We start from the raw sequence: 26,458 nt of genomic DNA, 5'->3' as shown, positions 1-26,458 counted from the left end.
CTGCTATTTTGTTTTCTATGCTTTCTGCATTCCCCTTTTTGGTTTAATTAATTTATGTGTTTATATTTATTCATTTGTGTTTGATGCTACGGGTTGAACCTACGGCTTTTTATATGCTAAACTACACCCTAGTCCCCCATTTGCATTTTCTAGAGTAAACAAAGATGTGTTAAATTTCTAACCAGAGAAATAAGTGAAAAATGATAATCATAGATTTGTGTAGAGTTTTCTAGTCTGCAAAGCACATTTGTGTAGATGATCACACACACACACACGCACACACACACACACACACACACACACACACACACACACAAACACATCTTAGAATAGACAGGAGAAGCAGAAAACTTCGGTGCCTACATCTATTCAAATTTTTGCTGGCCAGCCCAGCTGGGATCTGTAGTTTACCATGCTGGCATGATAGGACCAAGGGACTAGGGCAAAGGGAAAGCGTATACATAAAAGGGGTGCACTAAGGACAAGCCCACAGGTATAACTTAACTCTAGATAAGAAGGTGAAAAGTCTGTTACAACCTCAGGAGATGAGAATGAGGGTCTAAAGAAGGAGAATGGAAAAATGTTTCTTGAAATGCAGGATTTAAATAATAAATGCCAGACGTTCAGCTTGGGATAAAGACTGAGCTTATGTTTCTAAATAAATAAATAAATAAATAAATAAATAAATAAATAAATAAATAGGAGGAGGGCCAGTCCCTGGAAAATGAGTTGGTGGAACATGATGCAGTTAGTTTCCAGCAGGGTAATAATAGGTCTGAGACTTCAGGGTACTAGAAATGGGGAGATCCCAGGCCTTTGGAGACTGCAAGCAGAGTACATGGTAGTCCAGGAGACAGGTTCGTGGTAGCTGGGTTGAGGATCTTGCCTCTCACCTGAGACTGAGGGGAGAGGTTCTGCTTAGTGTTGTGGAGTGGACAGTTCTAGGAAGAACATCAAATACCTCCAAAAGATTTGGATTGAGGAAAGATTGACATACTCTTTGAACAAACATTCTGAGGGCCTACTCTGAATGTCCCCCACTCAAGGGAACAGAGATAAACAAGCCATGTATGCTGTCAGCCACTTTATATCTGTCATCCAATTTCACTTGCTATAGGTTCATGGTGGTCTGTTCTCTTTCTGGTTCATAGGCACGCATAGTACCTGGGTGACTTTTTATATCATCTAGAAAATGCATTAAGGTTACTTGCATTCTCATTCTTCCATGAGAGCTATCACAATGGCAGTCCCCTTAGTTTAACTAATTATTATTTGTTAGTAGAAGGGCTTTTGGAACATCTAGGAAATCCAGCTCTTTGGAGTTTACTCATTTAGGCAAAACACTAATGAAACAAGTGTTTGTTGAGCATCTATTATGCACATGCCATCATAGCAGGTGCTAGAAAAGCTACAGAGATAATAGAGATGGGAAGTGCCTGCCCTCAGGGAGTACACAATGTAGCTGGGGAGACAAGCTGGAAAAATGAATCACAAGAAAAGGCTTAACTGACAACTTCAAAGAACAATAACAGAGACATCAAAAAGGTAATGTCAGTTTAACTGCCATGACACTTGCTGTGTGCATTCAGATAAGAGCAAGGTCCCTTCTGTTTGGAGCAATCAAGAGAGGTTTTTACAGAGTAGGTGGGATGGAAGCTGAAGGCTAATTAAGATTGAAGGAGTGTAAGGAAGAATGTGTTCTAAGTAGGAAGAGGTTGTAAAGGGTAGTAGTAAAAACCATGCACAACACACATGGAGAAAGATGATAATCTGTGATTTACAAGTATGTTTTACCTCATATAAATATGAGGTATAACAATTAAACAAATAAACTGTCAAAGATGCAGTCTATTGAAATCCCAGATTTAAAAATTCTTGCTTGTAGATAACTGTGAAGTGTATGTGTACAGGTTCATTTATGTGTACATGTGGGGATTCATGTATGTGTACAGTGCTCATTCATGTGTGTGCCTGTGTGTGGAGGCCAGAGGTTGACATCAGCTGTCTTCTATAATCACTCTCTACCCTTTTGTTGTTTTGAGAGGGGAATCCTAGATGGCCTGGAACTCACTGTGTAGACCTAGCTGATTGTCAAGCCCCTGCCCCCTCTCAGGTGCTGACTTAGAGGCATGTACGACTGTGACTTTTTTTTTTTTTTTTTGAGACGGGATCTGGAACTTGACTGCCTACCCAATAAGTGCGAGAGATCCTCCCGTTCCTCTTCTCAAGGGTTGGGATGATGGACGCTGACCACCACACTGGCTTTTTCACATGGGTGCTGGGGATTGAACTCTGGTCCTCATACATGTAAAGCAAGCACTTTATCCTCTGAGCCATCTCTTCATCCATATTAATTATGAACTTTGTAAAACAAAAGCCCCTCATTTGTGAATGCTAGTAGATATATTTTAAAAGAAAACAGGAAAATGAAACTAAGTCTTTTTGTTTCATTTCTTGCTGTGCTGGAAATTGAATCCAAAGCTTCTCATTCTAGGCAGAAATTCTACACTATATTCCCAAATGCAATATTTTTAAAAATATTTATTCATTCATTCTTATCCTGACCACAGTTTCCCCTCCTTTCCTCCTGTCATTCCAGTCCCTCCTCCCACCTTCTTTCTTCCCCCATATCTATGCCTCCTCCATTTCACTTCAGAAAAGAGCAGATCTCCCAGGGATACCAACCAAACATAGCATAACAAGACTGGGCACGTATCCTCATATCAAAGCTGGATGAGGCAACCCAGTAGGAGGAAAAGGGTCCCAAGAGCAGGCAAAAGAATTACAGAAACAGCCCCTGCTCTATGCTCTACTGTTAGAGTCCCACAAGAGCACCAAGCTATACAACCATAACATATGCAAAGGACCAAGGTCAGCGCCATGCAGGCTCCCTGACTGTCACTTCAGTCTGTACAAGTCCCCATGTGACCTGGTTGGCTGATTCTGTGGTGTCCTTGACCCTTCTGGCCCAGCATGGTCATCATCAGAGAGACTTCATCCAGCAATTAATAGGAGCAGGTGCGGAGACCCACAGCCAAACATCGAGGCAGAGCTCAGGGAATCCTACAGAAGATGGGGAGGAAGGATTATAGGACCCAAATCCAATCTTTAAGAAAAGAGTTGAGACAAAAAGTGGCTACAAGTGCTTAGTAATAGCCCCTCATCAATAGGACAGTCACAAAAGACGACTTGTCACAAGGTAAAAATTGCGAGGAAAAACAAAAATGGAGCTCCTGGTGCATCAGACTATATGCCATATGACCTTGGTCAGACTTTTTGCTGCTGACATATGAGAAAAAGAATGTAAGGTGGGGGGAGACGTTTACATTAGATTACAGTTTCAGAGTCTTTAGTCTATGGCTACCTGGCTCCATTGCTATGGGCCTGAAGCAAAACTGAAGTATTGTGGACAAGGAACAGAGGACAAACTCCATCCTTCAAGTCTTACCCTCAAGTAACCTACCTCCCCCAACGAGCTCCGCTCTTCCCAGTTCCAACGCCTCCCAATAGTACAGTCAGAAACTTAACCCACTGGTGGTCTAACCCATGTGCGTCATAATGATATCCTGAGTCCCACCTCTGAATGCAAGTTGCATTAGTGACCTTTCATGGGCATATCAAACCATTTATTCTGAAAAGTGTTTTTGTGGGTTTTTAAATATAGAGGCTTACCCTGCAACAGGAAAATCACCTAAGGATATTTCGTTATAATGTTATTTTAGCCTCTCCACTCTGGCTAGTATGATACGTTAGATAACTCACTGGGCCTTGACCTATCATTAACAAGTGGAAAATTCCTGCCCTGCTTCTCACAGGATGTTCTGAGAGGCTGAGCAGATAGATACAAGGTGCTGTTGTCACTAAATCAAATGTCATAAGCACATGTAAAACTGTCACAGAGACCCTCAGCAGGTTTTCTAACTGTAAGTGGAATCTGAATCAAATTAGCATTATTTTTAAAAACTCACTGAGCATTATCATCTCAAAGTGATATATACGCATCAAAAATGAATACGTTTATTTCAGAGGAGGCAAACCCGAGGTCTACAGAAGCATCATAATTCCTTCTTGCTCATTTCTGTAAGCCCAGCACCTAGCACCCTGTCTGGCAGATAATAGATGCTGAATAAATATTTATTAAATGAATGAATGAATACTTCTCCCTCAGTCCCCTCTGGTAATATCATTTGCAAAAGCTTCTTATCTTTGTTTTCAAGATATATAAGGAATTCACCAAGGGAGCTCAATGAGATTTACTTTCCCTCTTTAGGGAAGGTATTTTATTTATATATAAGAGGGTTAATAGTGTATATCTAAATTAAAATTTAATAGGCCTTTGGTATAAACAGAAGTGCCTATTAGTCAGTGTTTCTAAATGCTATAATAGGCACACTGTTAATCACAACTTAATACCCAGTGAAGGGGAAGTAGATCCCAGAGGATCCTGAGACAGTAAAGCAAAGCCCTGTCCCCTGCAAAGGTTTGTACCTTTGTGTCAGTGGTAGAAACCTGCAGCACACGAGTGATGACGATGACAGTGATGAGCAATAGACACCAGCACATGGTGACAGGTTTATAGTGTGAAATTACACCAATGTTGATTAGTGAACAAGTGGCCTGCTTTACTATACATCTTGTATTACCATATGTGGTTATTCTTAAATGTCTTCTTAATCTCCTCCTTACTTTATAAACCCTAATGTTTAGAAAACTTAAATCCAAGCCTGAGCCTCAGATCTCTGCGGGGCAGCCCGTGGACCTATACATAGTGAGCCTGTTTCAGGTACCATTGCCCCACTGTTAAGAGCACCCCGAAGAGAGAAACGGTGTGAGGGATGAAAGCCTTGAATCCAGTTTTGAAGGGTCCAAGTCAGGGTTTCTCAGCCCTGTTCACTTGGGCAGAACCTGAAGGTGTATGGCAGTTGAGCCTCTTTGCCTTCTGGTGGACAAGAAGAAGTGAGAGACACATAGGGACCTGGGGAAGATGGAGCTTTCAAGATTTGCCTCCAGCAAGGCATTTCTTTAGCTGTACTCCACCACCCAAAGTCCCCAGAAACCCCCCAAACACCCGCACTTTTCAGAGCATGACCATTTTGAGGAGACACTTCACATCCCGAGCCTCGACAGCCTGTGTATGTCAGTTGCTTCTCCCAATGTCTCTCCCATCCTTGTTTCCTGTCAGAGCAAAGACACTTCTGTGTCCAGGAAAAAAAAAAAAACAGTTCCAGGGCAGAGAAAACCTGGGCACACTCACTGCCTGCACACTGTTCAGAAGATGCGCATTACTCAGGAGGACAACAAGCTTGAGGGCAGGGAAGCTTTCCTGTTAGCGCTGAGGGAGAGCTGCTGGTTCCCTACACAAGGCTGTGCCCCTTGCCATTGAGCATGGCAGAATCAAGGTTGACGCTCTCCTCCCACGTCACCTCACTTTCTGTGGGACGAGTGTTCCTTTGATGCTGTCCTCTCTCGCTAGCATTATTAAGGTATAGCCAACAGATACAAATCAGAGGTGTTTAAGGTACACACTGTGACTTTTAATGTATGTGAACACTGTAAAGTGATTATCCCAAGTTCGATAACACACCCAGTACCTCATATGGCTGCTTTGCTTGTGAGAAATTACTCCTGTACACCAGACTTCAGGCACACAGGATTATCAGCTGCAGTCACAGTGCCACACTGTATCACACAGTACTTTTTAATGTTTTATTAGGTTTGAAGTATTTCTCCTACCTTCTGCCCTCTGATAGACATTTTTAGATTCTATCTGTAGGTAAAACCATGCGTGCTTGCCTTGCTGGGCCTCACCTGCTTCATTTGCCATAGCGTCTTTCAGGTCCACTCATGTTAGCACGAGTTAGAATTTCCTTTGCAATGGCTACTGCTCCATTTTTTGTGTCTACGTCTGTATGTCTGTACACCCCAATTTCTTTATCTATTAACCAATTGAAAAATTGTCTCACGATCTTGAGTATTATGAATGATGCTGTCCTGAGCATAGAGATATGCATCTCTTCAAGATAATGACTGTATTTTCTTTGGGTACACACTCCATAGTGGAATGGCTGGATCGTATGACAGCTCTCTTCTTTCTATTTATTTCTAAAGATTTGGGGATTTTCTCAAGGTTTTTTTTTAATTTTATGTATGTATGCATACCGCATATGTGCCTGGTACCCACAGAGGCAGAAGTTCCCTGGAACTGGAGTTACAGACAGTTCTAAGCCACGATGTGGGTGCTGGCAACTGAATCCAGGGCTCTGACGGAGCGGCCAGTGCTTAACTACTGAGCCATCCCCACTCCCCCTATTCCTTTTCCTTCTTAGGAGACACTACTGTTTTCCATACTGGCTATGGTAATTATAGTTATAATATACTAATCTCTCTGGAGCCCCTGACTCTCCTGGGACTTGTTATATAGACCACAGTTGCTTTGAACTTACAGAAATTCCACTGCTTTTGTTTCCTGAGTTCTGGGATTAAAGGTGTTTGCTGCCACCCAGCCCCATTTTTTGGTTTTTGAAGAGTGCTATACTAGTCTGAGGCAGAATAATTAGAAAGAGATTTACTTAGTCAACAGTGCTTAGGAGCTGAACTAGCACTTAGTCTGTGAGGGTCTCATGCCACCGTGAGATAGCATCTTGAGACAGGTTTTCAATTGGCGAATAGTTAAAGAAATTGTGGGGTATACACATACAGATGTAGACATTGAGATGGTATCTCAATGCCGAAAGTACATCCAGATGCAACACACTCTCTTCCTACCTCCCACACTTACCTTCATTTCAATTTGCCTCCTCTCTCTTCCTCCCTCCCTCCCTACCTTCCTTCCTTCCTTCCTTCTTTCCTTCCTTCCTGCCTTCCTGCCTTCCTGCCTTCCTGCCTTCCTTCCTTCCTTCCTTCCTTCCTTTTTCTTCTTTTGCCTATTAACATACACCTTCTCTTCCCTCAAAACATGCTCAAAATTTAATTCCATGTAGAAATCTACACTAGTTAAAATTTTTCCCTTTAACTATCCATGGTAAGACAGGAGCAAAAGAGCCAGAGAGAGGCTCAGGAGGTAAAATGCTTGCTGTACAAGTCTGACAACCTGAGTTGGATCTCTGGAACCCATATAAAGGTTGAAGGAAAGAACCAACTAACCAACTCCATAAAACTATGCGCTGATTTCCACATGCATTCTGTGGCTCACGTGCATTTACACACACACACACACACACACACACACACACTCACACACGCACAGACACACTCACACACACTCACACACACATGCACACACACACACGCACACGCACACACATATATTAGATGGTTTTTTAAAGAGATTGAGAAGGAATCCCAGACTGTGTTAGAGCCACCTGCTCTGTAGCAAACTCATGCTTTACACACCGCAAGACCAGTATTAATCCATTCATGAGGATCGATCATCCATGAACTACTTATCTCCCACTAGAACACGACCCTTTAAAATTTCATCACATTGAGGACCAAGATTCCAGCACACAAACCTCTGTATGGAGACGGGAATGAACAGACCATACCACACCATGGAAATAGCTATTCTAACAGATGTGAGGATCTCACAGTTCAATATGCATTTCACTGATAAGTCGAACACCTTTCATATGTCTCCTGCCTCTTCTATGTCTTCTTTAGAAGTGATCTGTTTAGTCTCCTACCTGTTTTTAAGTTGTCCATTGCTATAAAGCAAATGGGCTCCACAAACTGTCTTTAACACTCACACTTTAATCTTCTTGTGGCATGCAGACGGAATGATGATGTGTGGTGACACATAATTTGCCTCAGATCTTACTTACTCCCTCCTGCAATTAACATGGTATTACTTATGGATTTATCACATCCCTAGGACTCTCCAAACCAAGTTAGTGACGCCGTTTTCAGCAAATGTATTCTCGTCCTACCTCTCACAGTCTGCCTTTATCCCAACTTGCCTTTCCTTTTTTGTCTGTCAATATGCAAGTTTTAAATTCCCTTCCTTCAAAATTCAACTCTACATGGAACCTTAATTTATCCCCATTCAACTGCTGCTTATTCTTCTAGTTTTGTGGAGCTGGGGTATAGTACCAATGCTCAGAGTAAGTGCTCTAATTACCACTGTAAAATATTATCCCTAATTTACAAATGAGGAACTGTGGCTACAGTGCCATATTCAGGGTCACAATGCTATGAAGTGGCTAATTCAGGTTCCTACCATGGCTGATGTGACTACAGGTCTGAGGTCTTTCCCAGCAAGCATTGTGGTGCTACACAGGCTTGATGATGACTCTTCTGTAAGCACCATCCCCTCGCCCCCCACACACACCAGAGAAAATGTCTATTCCCTCGCATTTCCTCAATATGCTTGTTGAATTGAGTTGAACAGCTTAAAGCCAGAAAAACACATCTCCTATTTTTGTTAATATATTCCACCCTTGTGCTCAGCACATAAGGTAATCGTTAAATGTTAATGACTAAGAGGAATGGAATAAAATCAGTGTTGTGGTAGCCATTTTTAAGCTTTAAGAGTTTAAGTGTGCAGCCCATATACTATACCACAGCTGGGAGCACCATATTGCCATTAAGCCAGAAGGTGGATTCACGGGATGGGAACATTAAAAACAGACACCACAAGAATGGCTAAGTCAGTTTTCCAAACCACTTTCTATAAGTAGCTGCTGCACACACACCCCATCACCACCACCAATAATAATTTCACAATGATTAGCCAGCCTGTAGGTGAGGAATACCAGGAAGCAATGTAAGGGGGGTTTAGAATAACTGCTCAAGTATTTGGACAAAATGGTGGTGACTCAGATGTTAGGTCAAACAGTAGGGCCAGAACAAGTAGGATCATTCTCCTTCAGTTGGTCAAAATCTAAAGTGCTACTGTTGACCCTTCCAGCATGTACTTAATCGATATTCTCATAATTATGTGGATAAAGTGCAGCCCAAGCTCCAGTACATATGGGTACCTGAGTATCTATCAGGGATGGAAGTGCTGTCTCACATTACCAGTGTCTGCTCCTTTGCTTTTTTTGCTCATAATACAAAATTTCTTGTTTTGTTTTGTTTTGTTTTGCCAAGCCCTTCCTATGTAGCTTTTTAACTTAATTAAATATATAGGCAATTACTGACACCATCTGTCTTTGCAGAAAAAGAACAAGAAGTGGCACACAAGCCTGGAATTCTGAAGGGGCTCCTTTAACAGAACCTTCCAGCTTTATCAGTGGAAGTAGTTTTTCTGTTATTTTTAATTATTTATATTTCTTTAGTAATAAGTAATTTGAGCTAACTTAAAATGTGATAGCATTGGTATGTTTTAAAAATAAAGTATCAGGTAGTGCATGACTTTTCAGTAAAAGAACAGCATAAACATGTGGTTGAACATCTGTTACTAGTACAGTCAACACAGCACTTACCATCCTTTATAAAATTACATGAATCTTTTACATAAATAGAAATGTTTTAACAATATGCATATTTCTTTCAACATATATTTCACTTTCTTAAACATAATATTTACTGTACTGTTGGATCCAAATCCTTATGAACAAATCAAAGGACGCCCTTCCCGTGAAGCTTATCTGCCCATCATGCCATAGTGGACCTACTTAACATAGGTTTGTTTTTTTTTTAACCTCTCTAAGTTTCTACACAAATTTCTAAGTATATAAAAAATATTGAGCCAACCACTGAAATCAGGTGGTGTTAGGAACCTTTACAAAAAACAAGCCCAAACAGAGCAGTGAAATCCACCCTCCCTAAGGGGAAGCACAGGAAGGCAGAGAGCTGAAAAAAAGTTCTCTTAAGGCTAGTATCTGCTTCCAGGGCAGACAACAGAGCCTTTCCTGCACGTGGGTGAATGTCTCACACCACAGCACTGCAGTGAGGTTCCCTACCCTCTGCAACAGACATGCAGAGCACGAAGTCATTTCTCTTTTTTTTTTCTTTTTTTCGGAGCTGGGGACCGAACCCAGGGCCTTGCGCTTGCTAGGCAAGCGCTCTACCACTGAGCTAAATCCCCAACTCCACGAAGTCATTTCAAAAGCTCAAAAGAAAGACACTTTCCAAGTAAGTAAATAACACTGTGAAACTTCTAGTTGTGTTGAAGACCCAGAGTATAGGAAAGAATGTCACCCCAGCTTTGGGGGTAAGAATCAGTGTGTGAACAAAAAAGGAAGGAAAAATTAAAGAGTAATTTCACAATTGCTTTCTATGTAAAACACTTAGTGGGCACAAACGGCTAAAACTTAGATTTGACACTTACAGATTTGATAATTGAGAGCCATATGGTGTATGTATCCTCTGGAAAGGAAAGAGCACAGTAAGAGACCGTGCAGTGAATGAATGGGTAGAGAGGAGTGGGAAGAGAAATGGGATAGAGAAAAGGAAAGAGGGGAAATGTCTTTCCCCAGTTAATTCTGTTTGTTCATTTGTTAGAAATCTACTCAGGGGTCATGGGTTCCAGAGAGGTAGTCAGTTGCAAGTAGTCTCTGGGGCAGCTTGGCAGCCAGAAGGTTAACACAGGGCAGAGCCCAGGGAAGGAAGGTGGGAAAGCAAGACTCATGTTTGTTCTCAGATGGAACTCTGATGATTTTTAGTCAGAGTTGAATCTACTGGAATGTTCCCAAGGCCCCAAAGCTTCACCCATGCACTTCTGGGAAGAGCTTCGGGAGCTACTGATCTGAGATAGGAGGCTTGGACAGTATTTCTCTGTCCTGACACATCTCTGGAAATATACATTCTCAAGGTACTCTACAGATAATGATAAGTAAAGTAGAAGAATGGTAAGTGACCTCCCCAAGATCCACAGTAAATTGGGGGCCCTCCTGGCTTCAGAACTATATAGTAACTAGTGGAGCTCCCTGGCGTGACTTCTCTGACCCAGCCGTCATCACTAGGATCAAGTATGGCAGAGAAAACCTGGCTCTGGAGTTTAACCCCACCCTGGCTTAACTGGGAGCTGACAGAACATTTCTTGGACTCTTTGCGTCTCCATTTCCACTTATACTAAAAACATATTTACTATCTACTCCACAAGGCTATTGTGAGGCTGATAAAAAAAAAAAAACCCACAGTACCTTGCACTTAACAGCCCTTAGTACATATTTCCCTTTCTCTTTATTTTTCCACATTTCCTTTCTGCAGTCTGCCCTACATGAGATCTAATAGGAAGTTTCCTAAATACCACAGTCATAAAAATGATGACATAGTGTCTTGATTGAATGATCACTCTTTCAAACACAAGACTCCGTAGGCAGCAAAGGCAGAGTGGAATCCAGGTTTCCCTCCAGATAACCAACCTGCACTATGATAAACAAGCCACCTAGGAGTCGTGCCTCCACCACCACCAAAGAAATTGGGATTTAGTAAATTATTGAGCTAATGTGATGAGGATGAGGAGGGTCCCTGTGGAGGACATAGAAACTTGGGATGGGAGATGCAGTGTGGGCAATGATCAGAAAGAGAAGGTGGCAGCTGTCTAGGACACAGCTTTCCTAGGTCATGTGTGCACCAGTCTGACCAGCCCTGCCTGCCTTGTGGATCTGATGATGCCCCCCCCCCCCAGAAGCTGACACAAAATGAAAGTCTGTGGTGCAAAGCAGGAAGAAGTCTCCTGGCTTTTGGAAGAGTGACACTGTGTCCTTAGAGGGCATTCAGTCCATCTGATACTACGCCTAGGATATTATGCTAATGAGTTTGTTAGTTCCTCCATCCTATGGCTGCTTATTAAGGCCTGCGTATATTGCGGGTCACCAGTTGACTTTACTGTATGTGATGGAAATGTGTTGGACATACATAGCAAAGTTTTATTAGGTTCTGACTTGAAAAGTAGCTAAGATAAACCTAGAAGGCCACTTGAGAGGTAGTTTGTCACAGACCTCTTTATTCAGTTATCATTTATACCCAACCACAGTCAAATAAGGGACACACAAATTATGCAACTGTCTATATTACACTGGGCTTTTGGGAGGCTGGGTTGTGTAGGTGTGTATGTAATGGCTTTGTTGATATACCTTATGCCATAAAGGTCACTTTACCAAGCAGGTACTTAGTAGTTCTGCATGTATTTAGACTTGCATAACCACCATCATTACCAAATTTTACATTTATTTTACTCGTCCCCACCCAATTAGTACAGAACCATTAGCAATCATTCCCCACCCCTCTTTCTCTAGCCACTGTCAACTACTTTCTCTCTCTGTGGCTTTCTTTATCTTCTGAATCTCGTGTGTGATCATACAGTGGGTGGTCTTTTGTTACTTTTCCTTGACACACTGTGATTTGAAAGTTCAGTCATGTGGTAGCAAGAATTGACTGCACTGATCATTCTTTTTTATGGTTCAGTAGTATTCTACTGTACGGCTACACCACAGTTTCCACTGGTTAAAGGATATCAACTGCTTCTACTTTTCACTGAAAGGACCTGGATGACACACAGCTTTTTGGGTCCTGATCTTTCTTAACTACTGACTACCAGAGGCAGAGTTAGGGTAGACATGATGGTAGCTCAGTTGTTTGCTCTGGACTTTTGTTTTTTTACTGCTTCTCAGAGATAGAAAGACAATGATCTTTGCTTTGAGCATGCATGCAAGTTTTTGTAGAAATATACTTTCCTTTCTTTGTGTTATATGCCCACTAGAGGAATCGATGGGTCACAGTGTAACCAGTGTAACTTTAGCTTTTGAGGATTTAACTAAGAAGTCTTCTCATGTTATTTAGTTTAATTATCCAATGAAGACATTGATTGGCATTACTTCTATCAAGTATCATGCTAGGTGCTGGTTGGGATACAGAAATGGAAAACAGGCTTTTGTTCTTGGTCTCATTTTCTTGGAATGGCTCAAACATAAACTAGCCTTTGATTTACCACCAAGAACTCTGAACTGTGGTCTGAACTCTGCTCTCAACCATGTCTCTTCCTTTTCAGAGCCTTGCTCCTAGGATCTAAAACAGCTAGACTAGACCAACTGTAAAGCCATAACTTTCACAATGTATATTTCTTACTTATGTAGTCTGCAGCCAAAATTATTGTTTATAGGAGATTGTGGCTTACTAGGGCTGCAGAGTAGCCTAGGGAGGAAAAGAAACTGTGCTAGAATGCACGGTAAGGACTGAGGCCTGTGTATGTGCTCTCCCCTCACCCGGAGAATACCTTGCTTTGCACAAAAGCCCACCATGCACACAAGGATTGCACACAGAAACCATCCCTGCTTCACAACAAGAGCTCTTCTGTTTACACAAAGAAAACCTTTAGAGTCATTTAAAGCACATCATAAGGGCTATTTCTCAGCAAAGCCAATCATCCATCAGTCCTGATATTTACAGCCTGAAAGCCAAAAACCACTATGTGTCATGTGGGGTTCCTTTATGAATTCACATTCAGGGGCAAACAATCAATAGTCCTAAAAGGACTAGTTATGAAGATTAGACTTTCATGTTTCTAATGTTTGGTGAGCAATTTCCAAATAAGAAAATGGTCTTCCAAAAAGCGCTAAGAAGGCAAGAAAATACTGAAGCAGAAAAAAGAAAGAAAAATGAGCATATAATTCTGTACACTAAGATTATAAACAATACCAATTAGGCCATCAGTTTTTAATAACACAAGAAGGATCATAAATTGTGATTACAGAAGCTTGGAATAGGAAACAAAATGCAAGAATGTACTTAAAATTGTGATTTTTTTTTTAGTGCAAAACAAGTGTGGCCACTGCTGCAGGTTTAAACTTCATTTTTTTCTGTTTTATATAACCGAATCAGTCAATTTCTAGTGTGATTTTGGCATATCCTGAAAGAATTTCTAGTGTCATAGAGAGGCTTCTAGCACCGCAGAGAAATCTGGTTTATTGATACGGGTAACTAGACGTCACAGATGAGTGAGACCAAGGGTTATGAACTTGGGCTCTGCTCCCAGTTAGTTCCTCACTGAATTACAGGAGCTGAGCAAGTCTGTCCACCTCCCATAGTCCAGAGAGCAAGGAGGTGGGTGAATAGGTCGTTTGGGCTTCCACGGTAGCACAGAACCCACGGCACCCAGAGCCTTTCCGGTGTTACAGACGTTTTCGCCTGTCCTCATCCTATAGTGTCCAAATGCACTCAAATGGACTCTGATTCAAGCATCACTTCTTAAAGAGTGTCGTTACACTTGACTTACATTTTCTACTTTGTGGACACTTTAAATATTTATTGCTACTTTATTCCAAATTTTCATACTTGGAAGCCATTAACTTTTTTGTTTTGATTTGGTTTTTCTAAGGCAGTGTTTCTCTGTGTAGCTCTGGCTGTCCTGGAATTCACTCCATAGACCAAGCTGGCTCCAAACTCACAGAAATTGGCCTGCCCCTGCCTCTCAAGTACAGACTACAGGTGTGCACCAGCACTGCCCAGCTACAGTATTTAAGTATTTTAAAACCTAAATACTTTTAATCTAAATAGCTAAGCTTTTGAAAACCATGGAGGCCCTAGGCATACTGGGTTACTTGGCCCTGACTGCTGAGAAGCAGGACTCGGGTGCTTTACTGCCAAAATAAGGCAGGGGATGTCCAAGGATAGATGCTTTAGCTGTTTAAAGATGCCCTCGTGACGATGTCGTTTGTCATGACCCAAGGGCAAATAATAGAATCATGGGGAAGTACACCAGGGTAGACTCCAGAAGTTTCAGTTGTTCATCTGGTAGTCTGGTTAGGGACTGCCCCATCTCTTAGAGACTTCTAAAAGACATTGGGCTATCCCAGAAATTGCCACTAGGTGGCAACAGGCCAAGAGGCAGCTGTTCCTCTGCCTGTCTACTGATTTGTTTTAATGCAATGCAAACAACTCTTACTAAAAATCACAATCATATTATTATTTTACTAATTGAAAATTCTATCAGTGCAGTGTACCCACTTACTGAAAAATTAAGTGTCAAGTACGTCTACCACATGGAGCACTCATGCTGTCTGGCTTTTTAATAATCCAAGATGGGGATTTACTATGGCAAAGAGATCACAACTTCATGTTCACAGAGATGCTGGGGCCTGTTCTGCTCCCTGTCTCTGAGATGCAGGAAAGTATATAAAAGTCAGAGTCCAACAACTGAGGCCTCCCACTGCCCTGACTCTATCAAACTGTCTCCAAAGTCCTATGGGAAGAAGGATCATGGGAACAAACAGACTTGGGTGTGCCAGGCCCTACAGTAACAGCCTCACACACTGCCTCATGTAGTCATAACAGACCACAGCATCCATGCCATTAGGCCCACTGTGTTTGGTTTGATTTGGAATACTAGTAATTGAACCTAAAAGGGCCTCATGTGTGCTAGGCAAATACTCCACCATTAAGTTGCAGTCACAGCCTTTGGCTTGTGTTAACAAAAAAGTAGACCCAGAGAGAGGGAACAAAATTGCTGAAGACCAAACAGACAGCAGAGGAAGGACTGGCATCTTCAGCAAGTCCTTGTAACTGTGGTGCCCTCAGTTGCTGACACTTCTCTTGCCCTGTTTATCATTCTATCCTTTGCAAGCTTCATGCACCTTGGCCTAACCATGGTGAGAAGCAGGATGACTGGTCTCTACCACAGTCTCTTAGATAGAGCCTCTGGCCCTATGGGCCTCGCCTGTCTCAAAAATGACATGAGAGATGAGCTGCCTCCTTACCAGGACCTGATTTGTCTTTAAGCCTACAGTTTAGCTCAACATATGCTCCTGAAATACAGTGAGAAGAAAGATGTGCATTAGCTCTCATCCTGTCCACTAGAACAGAAGTATCTCAAGCTGAACAAAAACCTGAAGCCCAGATTCACCCTCTAACTAGTGCTTAATCTGTTCTACTAGGAAATAGTCCTTCCATTTTCTGGAGAAATTAAAGATATCTTTGATTCTTGGACTTCTTTTCATTGCATGCCCCACATGAGAGCCATAAGTGTCCTTTCACCCTTAATGGTTCCCATTCTGGTCTTTCCACTGCCATCTATCACCCAAACTATGGCAGTGTCATCCTGATTGGACTCCACATCTCCATCCTTGACATTCATAGTCCCTTCTCTTACTGCATATGAATGCTTCAAAAATAGACACTGGAACATGTCATTCCTCTTTACTAAACACCCTCCAACAAATTCCTAGCCTCTGATATTGTATCCTCACCCCACACTAGGCCCTCTCCTTTGGTAAAGCTGCAGTGGACTAGAGACTGTTAAGCCATGTCTTTCTTGCCACTTAGTAGTAGTGGACAATGAGTCCTTCACTCACCTCTGCATCAAGCCAGAGCACAGGGACCTCAGCCTCCTCGCAGCTGGATTATGCCACCCCGGAGGAGCTAGGGATATTACCTGGCTTCTTCTGCTTAGCCATTTCTGTGTTGCCCATGGGTTTGACAGGTGGCTTGGCCTTTCTCTAGGAAGCATCAAATGGTCCAATAGTAGATTTCCCATCAGATTTAGAACCATGAATCTGAACAAAAACGTGGGTGATTGAGGTCAAATACGCTGCTGAGGGGAGTAGGCACACATCACGGTTTACCCTGAAGGCCAGGTACCAGCTCTGTAGTGGGTGAATTCTCAGTGCAGTATCTCTTAAGCTTGGTCAACTTGAAGAATAAGTCTTTTTCAAAAATTTCTTTCCATATGGTAAATCTTCACAATCCCTAGTTGGCTTCAGAGACATGTCTGGAAGCAGTGAAGGAAGGGCTACCTGGACCATAATCTTCAGTGACTAGTCAAGGGAAATGTGACCCAAAGAGGTGACTTAATTGTATCTCAGACACTGATAGCATAAACTTGGATCATTGGCCTCTTTACTGTCTCAGTCTTCCTATAGAAAAGAAAAGGGAATGGAAACATTGAGATGAATTTGTAAAAACATCTGTAGATTCTTAAAGCTCACAAATTCTGGTTCTTCAATAACTACCGTATAATATATAAACTAGTTTCTCAGTCTCATTTTTAACCCTGATGCTCATAAAAGGCAGCTAGCAAGAAGCAAGACAAAACTCTGCCATGGAATGTTACTTGCACTTGAAGACAATTATAGAATGTAGGACCAAAGCACAGCTGCCCACATCTGCATGCTCCACCACCCACCCATTCTGCCTGCTACCAGAAAGAGGCAGTAGCATCAGGGCGAGCAGGCGGCCTCCATCTGCCCAGAATAACTAAGGCAAAGGGGACTTATATTAAGTCTCTCTTCCATCCCTTCTCACACAGGAGCATATCATTGCCTTGTCTCCCAAAGACCTTGAGAGCAGAACAATTCCAGCCTGTGTTTATCCTCTAAATCCAGGCATAATACAGTCATGGAGGTGAAGAGCTAGGGCCTTCTCTCCCCACACTAGGCCCTCCTCTTTGGTAAAGTTGCAATGGATTAGAGCTGAAAATAAGTTAACATTTTTACTTAACCCATCATAACCACAGTAGTAGTATTTCAGTATCCACTAGTATACGATATTATTCATGAGGTGTTCCTTTTTATCGCCTCAGTCTTGGAGATCGAGCATGTGTACCAGCAACATTTCAAGTGCCCAGTGGCTACATGAGCTGGCAGCAACCAGGTTAGATAGTGCACATCCTGAATGTGTCTGAGAATATCCATGAAAGTCAATTATAATTCTGCTTGCTTACATGACTTCTTATCTTCCTCTTTGTACGCATCGTATCATCATGTTATTCACAACCATCATCTCTCATGATGATATCACATACCATCTCATCACTCGGATAGATTCTAATTTTCTTATCTAATGCTCAAATGCTGGAAACTGTAGGCTTTCAGTATTGCAAGTAATGCCGAGGTGAGTATGTTTGTGTTGTTTGTGTTCTTAAGGTCTTGGTACAAGTTTCCCTAGCATTCTTGCTATTTTAGCAAAATTATTTTTGAAAAGCATCAAACAGTTATCATGGGACAAGAAATAGGACTTGTAGGTTCTTCTGCACTTTTGATGCTTAGCTGAGACCCAGAGAGAACCACCTTATCACCTATGTCAGAGTTGCTCCATTTATAAAATAAATTGATTGATTATACAGGGTGATTTTTTTTGAAGAGTATTTCTTGCCCTATTCTTATCTTCAAATGTAATCAATTAATCCTCAGGCTAGTCATTACAAGCCGTCATACATAGTAAGTCATGTCAAAGTCACCACCTACACGTTGTGATCCCTACTCAGAGTGTTTTTTATAGAGGCCACTGTCATGGCTGGCATGTGACAGGAGTGTCCACTATAGGGAGCTGTAAGTTTTTAAAGTTAATGCTGAATTTTAAATTTAAAAGTTTAAATTTAAAATTTAAAAGATTAAATAAAAGGCAGCAAGAACATGGGAAATGCACCAAGGAAGTACAGAGGACTATTTGCTTGATCTGAATCTGGACTCAGCCCTAGGAGGCCCCCAGATGCCTGCTCCTGAATGGCTCTAGAGGTGTTCACAGTATGGTACTGGAATGGTGTGTGGATCCTGCCTCACTAACCATACCCCACACACTGGGAACTGTGGGAAGACAAAGACTTAGCAGCCTCCCCTAAAGGGCCAACAATCTAAAGGGGGAGATCGGAACCCCTGTTCACAAACAAGCATGCCTTGGGCAATGTTTTCAGCATGGAAAACCAGATGGAGAATGGAACAATTATGTGAGCAAATCAGGAAAGCCTGCTGCTGAGGAAAAGGCTTAAGGAAACTGTTCTATTTCCTTTCAGAACAAAGGGGTTAGGGCTACCTGGGGAAGCAAAAATACTAACCTCCAGAAAACTCAGAGCTCTGGCCATGCTCTACCATCTCAGGTAAACTATGAAGCAGCTTTTGATCTCAGTATCCTCCAGTAAAATGGAGCTAGAGTAGTAGCAGCCTGGCCCAAAACCTGCCACTATGGGCCAAACCAGTTAAGAAATGGTGCTATCAGGGGTTGGGGTTGCTATCAGGCTCAGTGGTAGAGCGCTTGCCTAGAAAGCGCAAGGCCCTGGGTTCGGTCCCCAGCTCTGAAAAAAAGAAAAAAGAAAAAAAAAAAAGAAAAGAAAAAGAAATGGTGCTATCTGATATCTACACAAAGTGTGACTCCTAAGATTCTTTTTAAAAGACAGCATTTTCCACTGTTAATCCAGGCTGGCCTTGAATTTGTTATCCTTGCTTGATTCTGCCTCTTGAGTGCTGGGATTATGGGCTTGCACCACTGTGCTCAGGGAGGAATGTGTCCTCTTAAAGGAATGCTCAGTCTCATAAGTAACATTCGTGTTCGAAGTTATCAGGCAGTTGTATGTGTGTTTGGGTTTTTTGTTTGTTTTTAAAACCCCACGTGGTAGGTATTACTGTTTGGGCCTGACACTTAAGGACACTGAGACCGAGAGCTTCAGTACTAGTCTAAACATTTGAGGCTATACACACACGTGCTCTCACGCCTTGGCTCTGTCTTTCCCCATACCATGCTGCTTTCTTATCAAAAGCTTTATCACGAAAACATCAATATCATTAATAAAAACGTCAGTAATGTTTTATGTATCTCTTTCCCAACAAGAACCCCAAAGCATGAAAAGAGAAACTCTGGAAATGGACATGTCAGAACAGAGTTCAGTTCCTCCTTAGAGGGAACAGGAGCTGTCCCCATCTGATTTACATGTGATGCCGTACAGCAGGGAATATCTAAGTTGACAAATAGCATGTTTACAACTGCAGCACATACTTGGCAGTTAGTTTTTAACAATTGTTGCAAATGTGATTTATTTGTTGTTATGAAAGAGGATTACTGTGAGAATATGATCCTGAAATTAGCTTCAGTTTAGCAAGGGGCCTTGACAGCTTGACCCCTTAATATTCTTATAATGATGTCATTTACATTCAATGCTTACTCAAGTCACTCCCTGCTAGATCTGTTAGAGCAGAGTCCACTTTAGGGCAGATGTATTATGTATTTTAACATACAGAGTTGGTGAGTGGGGCACTTGTAGGCCTTCTAAGAAGAAAAAAATATTTAATCAAATCTTCATGAAAATGTGTTAGTTTCCAACTTCCTACCGTGAAAATGCATTACTGGTAATTACAGCTCTAGAAATCCAATACTTTATGTTTTCTCCACAAGACACTTCCATGGCATAGGCTGTATTAAACAAGAGCATTTGATTCTCTGAGACTCTGACTTTTAATTTGACTGGAGGATTGGTACAGCATCAGTGCCCTCTCCTCCAGAGGTGCATGAGAGGAGGGCGGGCTTGGGGCCAAACAGAAATGATTAGAATCTGAGTGCTACCCCTTACTTACTGTGTAGACTTAGGTACCTTCTGAACCTGTTTCTTATCTGTTTTTAAAGTACCTAGAAAGAGCAGAGAAGCCTGTGAAGTACCTGGCATACCATATGTCCTTGGTCCATGCAAATCACGGCTTTATTACTAGTTTAAAGCTCAAATGTCCTTTGAGAGGCAGCCTGGACTCCATCAGACAAACCCAGTCAGTCCTTTCTACTTCCACAATTGTCATTACAGAGCACATTACACTGTGCTGTGACCCTGAGCTGTCATCCTGACGGCATGACCTAGGCCTTTGTATTTTTGACTCTCTAGTGACTTGCATGTTCTTCCTTAATCATTCAACTAACTTGGATTCTGGGGATCTCATGGGAGTCTCAAATGACAAGTCACCTTAAAAGGAGGAGGTAGCACATGACCTACTTTTGTCTCTGCCAGTTAAACACATAGTAAATGCTCAGTAAATATCTATCAAATAAATTAATAACCACCACTCAGTTATCAGTAATGTGTAACTAACCTGTCTGTTTTTCACAGCATTTAAATTTTTGTTGCATCAGAGTCTGCTCATAATTCCAGATGTCATCATCAGGTCACTGTTGAGGGTACTGTGAATTTGCAGGCTGATAAAGTAAAATGGTAGTACACTTAAGACTTACACCTTAAGTCTAACTTTCTGATAAAAATGACATTGTTTTTTCCAGACTCAAAGCAAGATCTCCTTTCCCATGCCGTCCAATCTGCACTACTTTTCCAGTTTAGTTACCCCATCCTTAGCTTTTAGTCAATCTCAGTAGAGAACATTGCCCTATCCACCTCTGAAGTGACAAACCCCGGGGCGTGGGGGGAGTCACCGAGACCCAAGGTCTCTGATGATTGTCTTGACCAGGTATTTTCATTTCTTTAACTTCCTACATAATCACTTATCTTCTAATGTAAGAAACAAGCTTCATCCCTCAGCATGTGATATCGAGAGGGAAGCAAAGACATCTACTCCAAGGAGTTGGCCACTTGTTTACTTGGGCCTACTGATGTAGTTGGGAGTGGTATGGCTCTCTTTCTTCTCCTGTCTCATCATACCCTGACTGCTCTGACTCGTGTTTTAACCAGGTATGGACAACAGGCCTCAACCTCTCATACAGTGACCAGCTAGCCATGACGCAGCTCACCCTGTACCTGACAAATGGTTATCTGAATTGTAGTCTGAGCACCCTGGAAGTGCCCCGTTTTAAAGAAGATGCAGAAAGGGAAAAGAAACGTCTGAGCATCCAGGCAGAGCTGGTGAGCAACAGATTCCTTCTGGTTGATTTGGCACTGAGCGGTACTCAACTACTAAGTGAGCAAAAAGAGGCTAAAGAACCAGACAGATCACTGAGCCACTTCAGAACAAGGTCCACAAATGTGACAGTCTCTTCCATAAAAGGGGGGCGGCCACCCAGGAAGAGAAAGTAGAGTGTGAAAGCCTAGAGGCCACACGGCTTTCTGTTTGGGCACTTCCCAATCCTCTTCATATTTCTCTACACAGCCAGCTGTTTTTGACAGTCCTCATCCCCTATTGTTCTAGTCAACCCTTCCACTTTTTCCTTATACTCCTAGGTCCAACACTTCTAATCTTGGCTCCTCCGAGTCTTCAGGTGAAGCTATTTAAATCCATATGATGATCTCTCCCTCTATACATTCTCTTAGAGGATCAAGCCACAGGCCTGCCATTCCTTAGCCCCACAGCCTGCCAACAACTGGGCTACAATAATTTTAACTGCTAAAATGCCTCAGATCTTACCCGTACTCTGCCTCCATGGAGATACCACCCTGGACTCTGCCCCGCCATCTCACACTATATGAGAACTAGTAGTAGAGCTACCCTCAGATTCCTGGTCTCCCTTCTTTCCCCTGGGCCTAAAAACTGCAGTGAAGATTGCTGCAAAGTAAAAAGTGATTTTTACCTGGGATTTTTTTTAAATAGAAAAGGTTTTTTTTTTTTCAGTCTGGCATGGTGACACACACCTTTAATCTCAGCACTTGGAGGCAGAAGCAGGTGGGATCTCTAAGTTCAAGGCCAGCCTGGTTCACAGAGCACGTTTCAGGCAATTTCCAGGACAGAGAAACCCTTTTTGAAAAACAAAAAACAAAATCCATTTAATATATATTGATCATGTTTTCCCTCCCCAAATCCTCCCAAATCCTCTCCCTCCTTCCCATCAAATTCATGCCCTTTTTTGGCTCCTTAGAAAATAAATAAACAAACAGGGAAACAAAAGTGAAAGAACCAGATACAAAACAAAAACACAAAATCAGAAACCATACCAGACAAGCAAAAGAACAGTAAGATTTTTTTAATACCCAACCCAAGCCATATGAGAAAAATACTACTGAGTTTGTCTTCTGTCGGGCATCTACTGCTGGGCATGAGGCTGCTACCCTTACCCTTACATGTGATTAAATGCTCTTAAGTGAAACTCCATTAGAGAAACTAATTTCTCCTTTGCAAGTGGATGTCAACTGGAGATAGCTTCTTGGGTAGAGGTGGGAACCCTTGTCCACTTCCCCATTTCAGCCCTGGAACCCTGTCTGGATTGAACCTGTCCATGCTGCCACAGTCTCTCTGAGTTCATGTGTGTATTAGTCCTGTTGTGTCTAAAGGACAGCTTCCTTGAAGGCGTCCATTCCCTAAGGCTCTCAAGGACCTCTCTGCCTCCTCTTCCATGTAGTTTCCTGAACCTGTGGGGGAGGGGCTTTGATCTCATTTAGGACTGAATGTTACAAAAATCTCTCACTCACATTATCCAGTTGTGGGTCTCTGTTATTTCCTATCTACTGCAAGAAGCAGATTCTCTGATAATGGCCGAATGAGGCACGGATCTATGGGTATAGCAGAACATCATAAGGAGTCATTTCATTGCTGTTTTCCTTTAGCAGAATGATAGCATTTGTTTTTTCTCTAGGTCCATGGCTTATCCAGTCTCAGATTCTAAGCCACCTAGGCACTGTCAGGCATGGATTCTGTCTCATGGAGTGAACCTTAAATACAATCAAAGAGTGGTTGGTTACTCCCACAACGTTTGTGCCACCAATGCACCAGCATATCATGCAGACAGTATCACTGGTGTAGATTGTAGGGTTTGTAGTTGGTTAGTGGTAGTGTGCAGAGTACCTTCCAGTGCCATGAACATGAGTCAGTAGGGCTGAAGGCTGTAGTTAGGCACTAGCTTGACTTTATGTTCAATGCAATAAGGTCTTCCTATCAAGATGTGGAGCATAACCAATAGTCTTGGCAATAACCTGAGATGTTTGGGGGTTTCATGGGCTCCTTTGACTAATGGCTCAAGCAGATGTAAGCCATTCCTGTGTTAGAAGTTTCATTTCCTACCCAGGATTTTAGAAGATCAGGCTCCTGTGATCTTCCTAGCTTGGTTGTTGAGGCCTTGCATGATCTGCCTCTCTCTATTATAGTCTCCTTTGTTATCAGTAGGATGATAGGCTGAGACCTGCTGCTGGTGAGGTTTACCAACCATAGGACAGAGGTTGCACCTCTTCATTTCCCCCCTCTTGCCTCTAGGTGTCATTCCTAGCTGCAGGCCAAGAATGGGAACTCTGCAAAGACTATTGTATACTTTTAGAAACTGCCTACATAGAAAACCGGAAAAGCATTATAAACTTAAAGAAATAAAATGTTTCTAGAATTATGGCAAAAGGGCTATTCTGGGTTTCTGGAGTGAGAATAAACTTAAAGTGCTTTAGATTTCAGAGAGCAATAAATTCTGCCAGCCTGAACTACTTACTGTGTGTAGTAGGCCCCAGGCATGTTACACATGCAATAAGTTCTTTTTTAAAAGCATGCACATCTGTGTACACATCGGCCAACCTGAAACTTAACAAGCAAGTATGGACACACTATGCTGTTGTCAGGTTCACAATCTGCCCTCCTTTGAAGACCGAAGGAGGAAAGGATGGCATCTACGATCATGGCAGCACCTTCAGAACTAAGAACTGTAAAGTAAAATACTCCTAGTTTGCTTCTATTCCTTTAATAATGTGCTGTATTGAGACATGAAACAAACAAGTGAGCAAAGAACCTGTTCTAGACTCCCAGGAGAGCTCAGAGATGTCCAAGCCTGATCCAGACTCCCTACCAAACCAACCAACCAAATACATTTGAAAGCAAAATAAAGTCTGAGAAATCCCAGATATGCACATTTTAGAGACAAAAAGGAGTAGGGTAACAGGTACAGTAGTAAGTACAGTGCTTGCTGCACAAGCGTGAAAACCTGAGTTCAGTACCCAGCACCCGTGTACAAATCTGGCGCAGTGCTGCAGGGTCAGCGAGAAACCCTGTCCCGAAAAATAAGACACTGACTCTGGAAGACATTCTATGTCAATCTCTGCCTTCACATGCATCTGCACATGTAGGCCCTAGGTGTACTTACACACACACATACACACACACACACACACACACGCACTCACACTCGCGTGCACGAACACACACAAAGGGGTCATTTTTTAAAACTTTTAATTAACTTCAAAATTGGCATAAATAATCACCCTTTTATATCAACTTTCACTGTCCACTCCCCTTCTTCCTGGACCTTCAGACCACAGTTCCTGAGTGGCCATAAAAAAATCATCTTTGCTAATATCTTAAAACAACCCAAGTCATTTATACATGTTTGAACAGATATGATCTGTAATAAATGATTAAGTAAAACCTTTTGTGTTAAATTATGATGTTAATAATGACTCTGTCTCCTGTAATTTATTATGAATTCTCAAATGCTTCGGGTTTGATTTTGATAGAATGCAATCACATCAGAGTTTATGTGATGACTTTATTTTTAGAACTCCTTCGTTGAAGGCACACATTTCCCCACTACTCCTACTGTAATTATGTACAAAACCAATCACTCATTAGAGTTAGGATACATTATCTTCTAGACAGATGAGGCTAAATAAGCAACACATTAATAATTCAGAGAGCAGTTCATTATGCATGTGGATGCCTGCTTCATAACTGGAATAAGAGCCTCATCAGCCTCTGCCAACCCTTAAACAATAGTTCTGTGTTATTGCAGCCACATTCCAGTTTACGCTTGTTAAACTGCTACTTGGATTATTTTATCAAACATTCATTTATTTGTGGTCCCTTACTGCCGAGAACAGATTTTGGAAGCTCCTTTTTTAAGTTAATGATTTGAGCAATGGGTGTTATTAATTCTCAGAATATTATAAACATGATTAATTTTCAGGCAGAGATTTATTACATAAGGATTTCAGCTATGTCAACTGAAATGCATCACTGTCAAAACAAGTATCATGGTGAAAATAGAGTGCGCTCCACACTTCAGACGCTGCGCTCAGAACTAAATCAATTTAAATTGTGGCTGAAGCAAAATTATATTCTCCAGTGAAAAAGCGTATTCCAGGCTTCTTTTGTTTAGCTCGAAGCTTCTTGTTAGACTATGATTTAGAAAGGTAGTCTGGTAAGCCTGGACCAGCACTGAGAGCGTTGTGTGTGCCGTCTCTTCTCATTCATGGGAAGCCTAGCTTTCTGACATCCCGCACATCCCAGATGAAGCCAGTGGGAATTTGAGGTGAAGAGTATTGGTTTGGGGGTCACGGATTCTGAGCTTCGCTCTGGCCTCAGTTTCCTTAGCTGTAAATAAGTAAGTGCTAAGGAATCCTCAAGATCTCTTGAGCAGATTGATTTTATGGGTCCTAGAGAATGGGGTTGCCTGTAGGAAGCCTTGCTGGCAGACTCACATACTGCAGAAGACAGGAGGAGGAACACAACCTGGGAAGAAACAGGAAAGGCCAATCTCCCCATACTGCATCCTTTCATGAAAAGATCCTTAGTTGGTTTATTGTTACAGAAACTTCTAGAAAGGGTAATACTGTCATGACAGGCCATACATAAGACTTTTTCAGTCACCACTAAGCTATATCAGTTAACACTCAGAAAGAATCAACTAGAAGTAAATTCAGGTCTCTCATCCAACACATGAAACATGGAGAAAATTGGGACAAGTGGCAAAGAGCTCCAGGTTCATGAACAGCAGTGCCTGGCTCTGCCACAGGGCTTAGGCTGAGGGTAGCAACACCGCACTAAGCCTAACCCGCGTGCACTTTGCTAAGACCTTCACATGAATTTGTTCATAACCTGATATATTAGCAGGAATGATTTGTTAATTTTTAGATATGAAAATTTGGGTTAAGAGAAAGTAAGCACATGTTAAAGATTACCAAGCGAGCAGTTGGGGA

At 42.0% G+C, this 26,458-nt stretch overlaps 1 protein-coding gene and 1 long non-coding RNA gene across 14 annotated transcripts in view; one reads left to right on the top strand and one right to left on the bottom strand.

The window, feature by feature from the left end:
- The window catches only part of LOC102547003 (uncharacterized), a 44,309-nt gene extending 21,999 nt beyond the window's left edge, over positions 1–22,310 (bottom strand). Inside the window, exons 1-4 of one of the 2 annotated variants that reach the window (XR_015627776.1) lie at positions 22,208–22,310; positions 20,724–20,826; positions 16,233–16,793; positions 2,930–3,063 (exon numbers count right to left, since the gene is read on the bottom strand). This is a non-coding gene — a long non-coding RNA (uncharacterized LOC102547003). Of the gene's footprint in view, positions 1–2,190; positions 3,064–16,232; positions 16,794–20,723; positions 20,827–22,207 lie in introns of those variants that run through there. The other variant, XR_015627775.1, reaches the window with a different exon arrangement.
- Positions 1–26,458, top strand: part of Iqch (IQ motif containing H) — a 195,928-nt gene that overhangs the window by 137,164 nt on the left and 32,306 nt on the right. For all 12 annotated transcript variants that reach the window (XM_087561124.1, XM_087561125.1, XM_087561131.1 and 9 more), the window contains one exon: positions 21,314–21,484. In XM_087561124.1, the coding sequence (XP_087417250.1) occupies positions 21,314–21,484 (171 nt within the window). The remainder of the gene's footprint in view (positions 1–21,313; positions 21,485–26,458) is intronic.

The sequence above is a fragment of the Rattus norvegicus genome, chromosome 8, assembly GCF_021556685.1.
Source record: "Rattus norvegicus strain SHRSP/BbbUtx chromosome 8, alternate assembly SHRSP_T2T, whole genome shotgun sequence".
NCBI classification, from domain to species: domain Eukaryota; kingdom Metazoa; phylum Chordata; class Mammalia; order Rodentia; family Muridae; genus Rattus; species Rattus norvegicus.
This window is presented reverse-complemented; position numbering and strand designations above follow the sequence as displayed.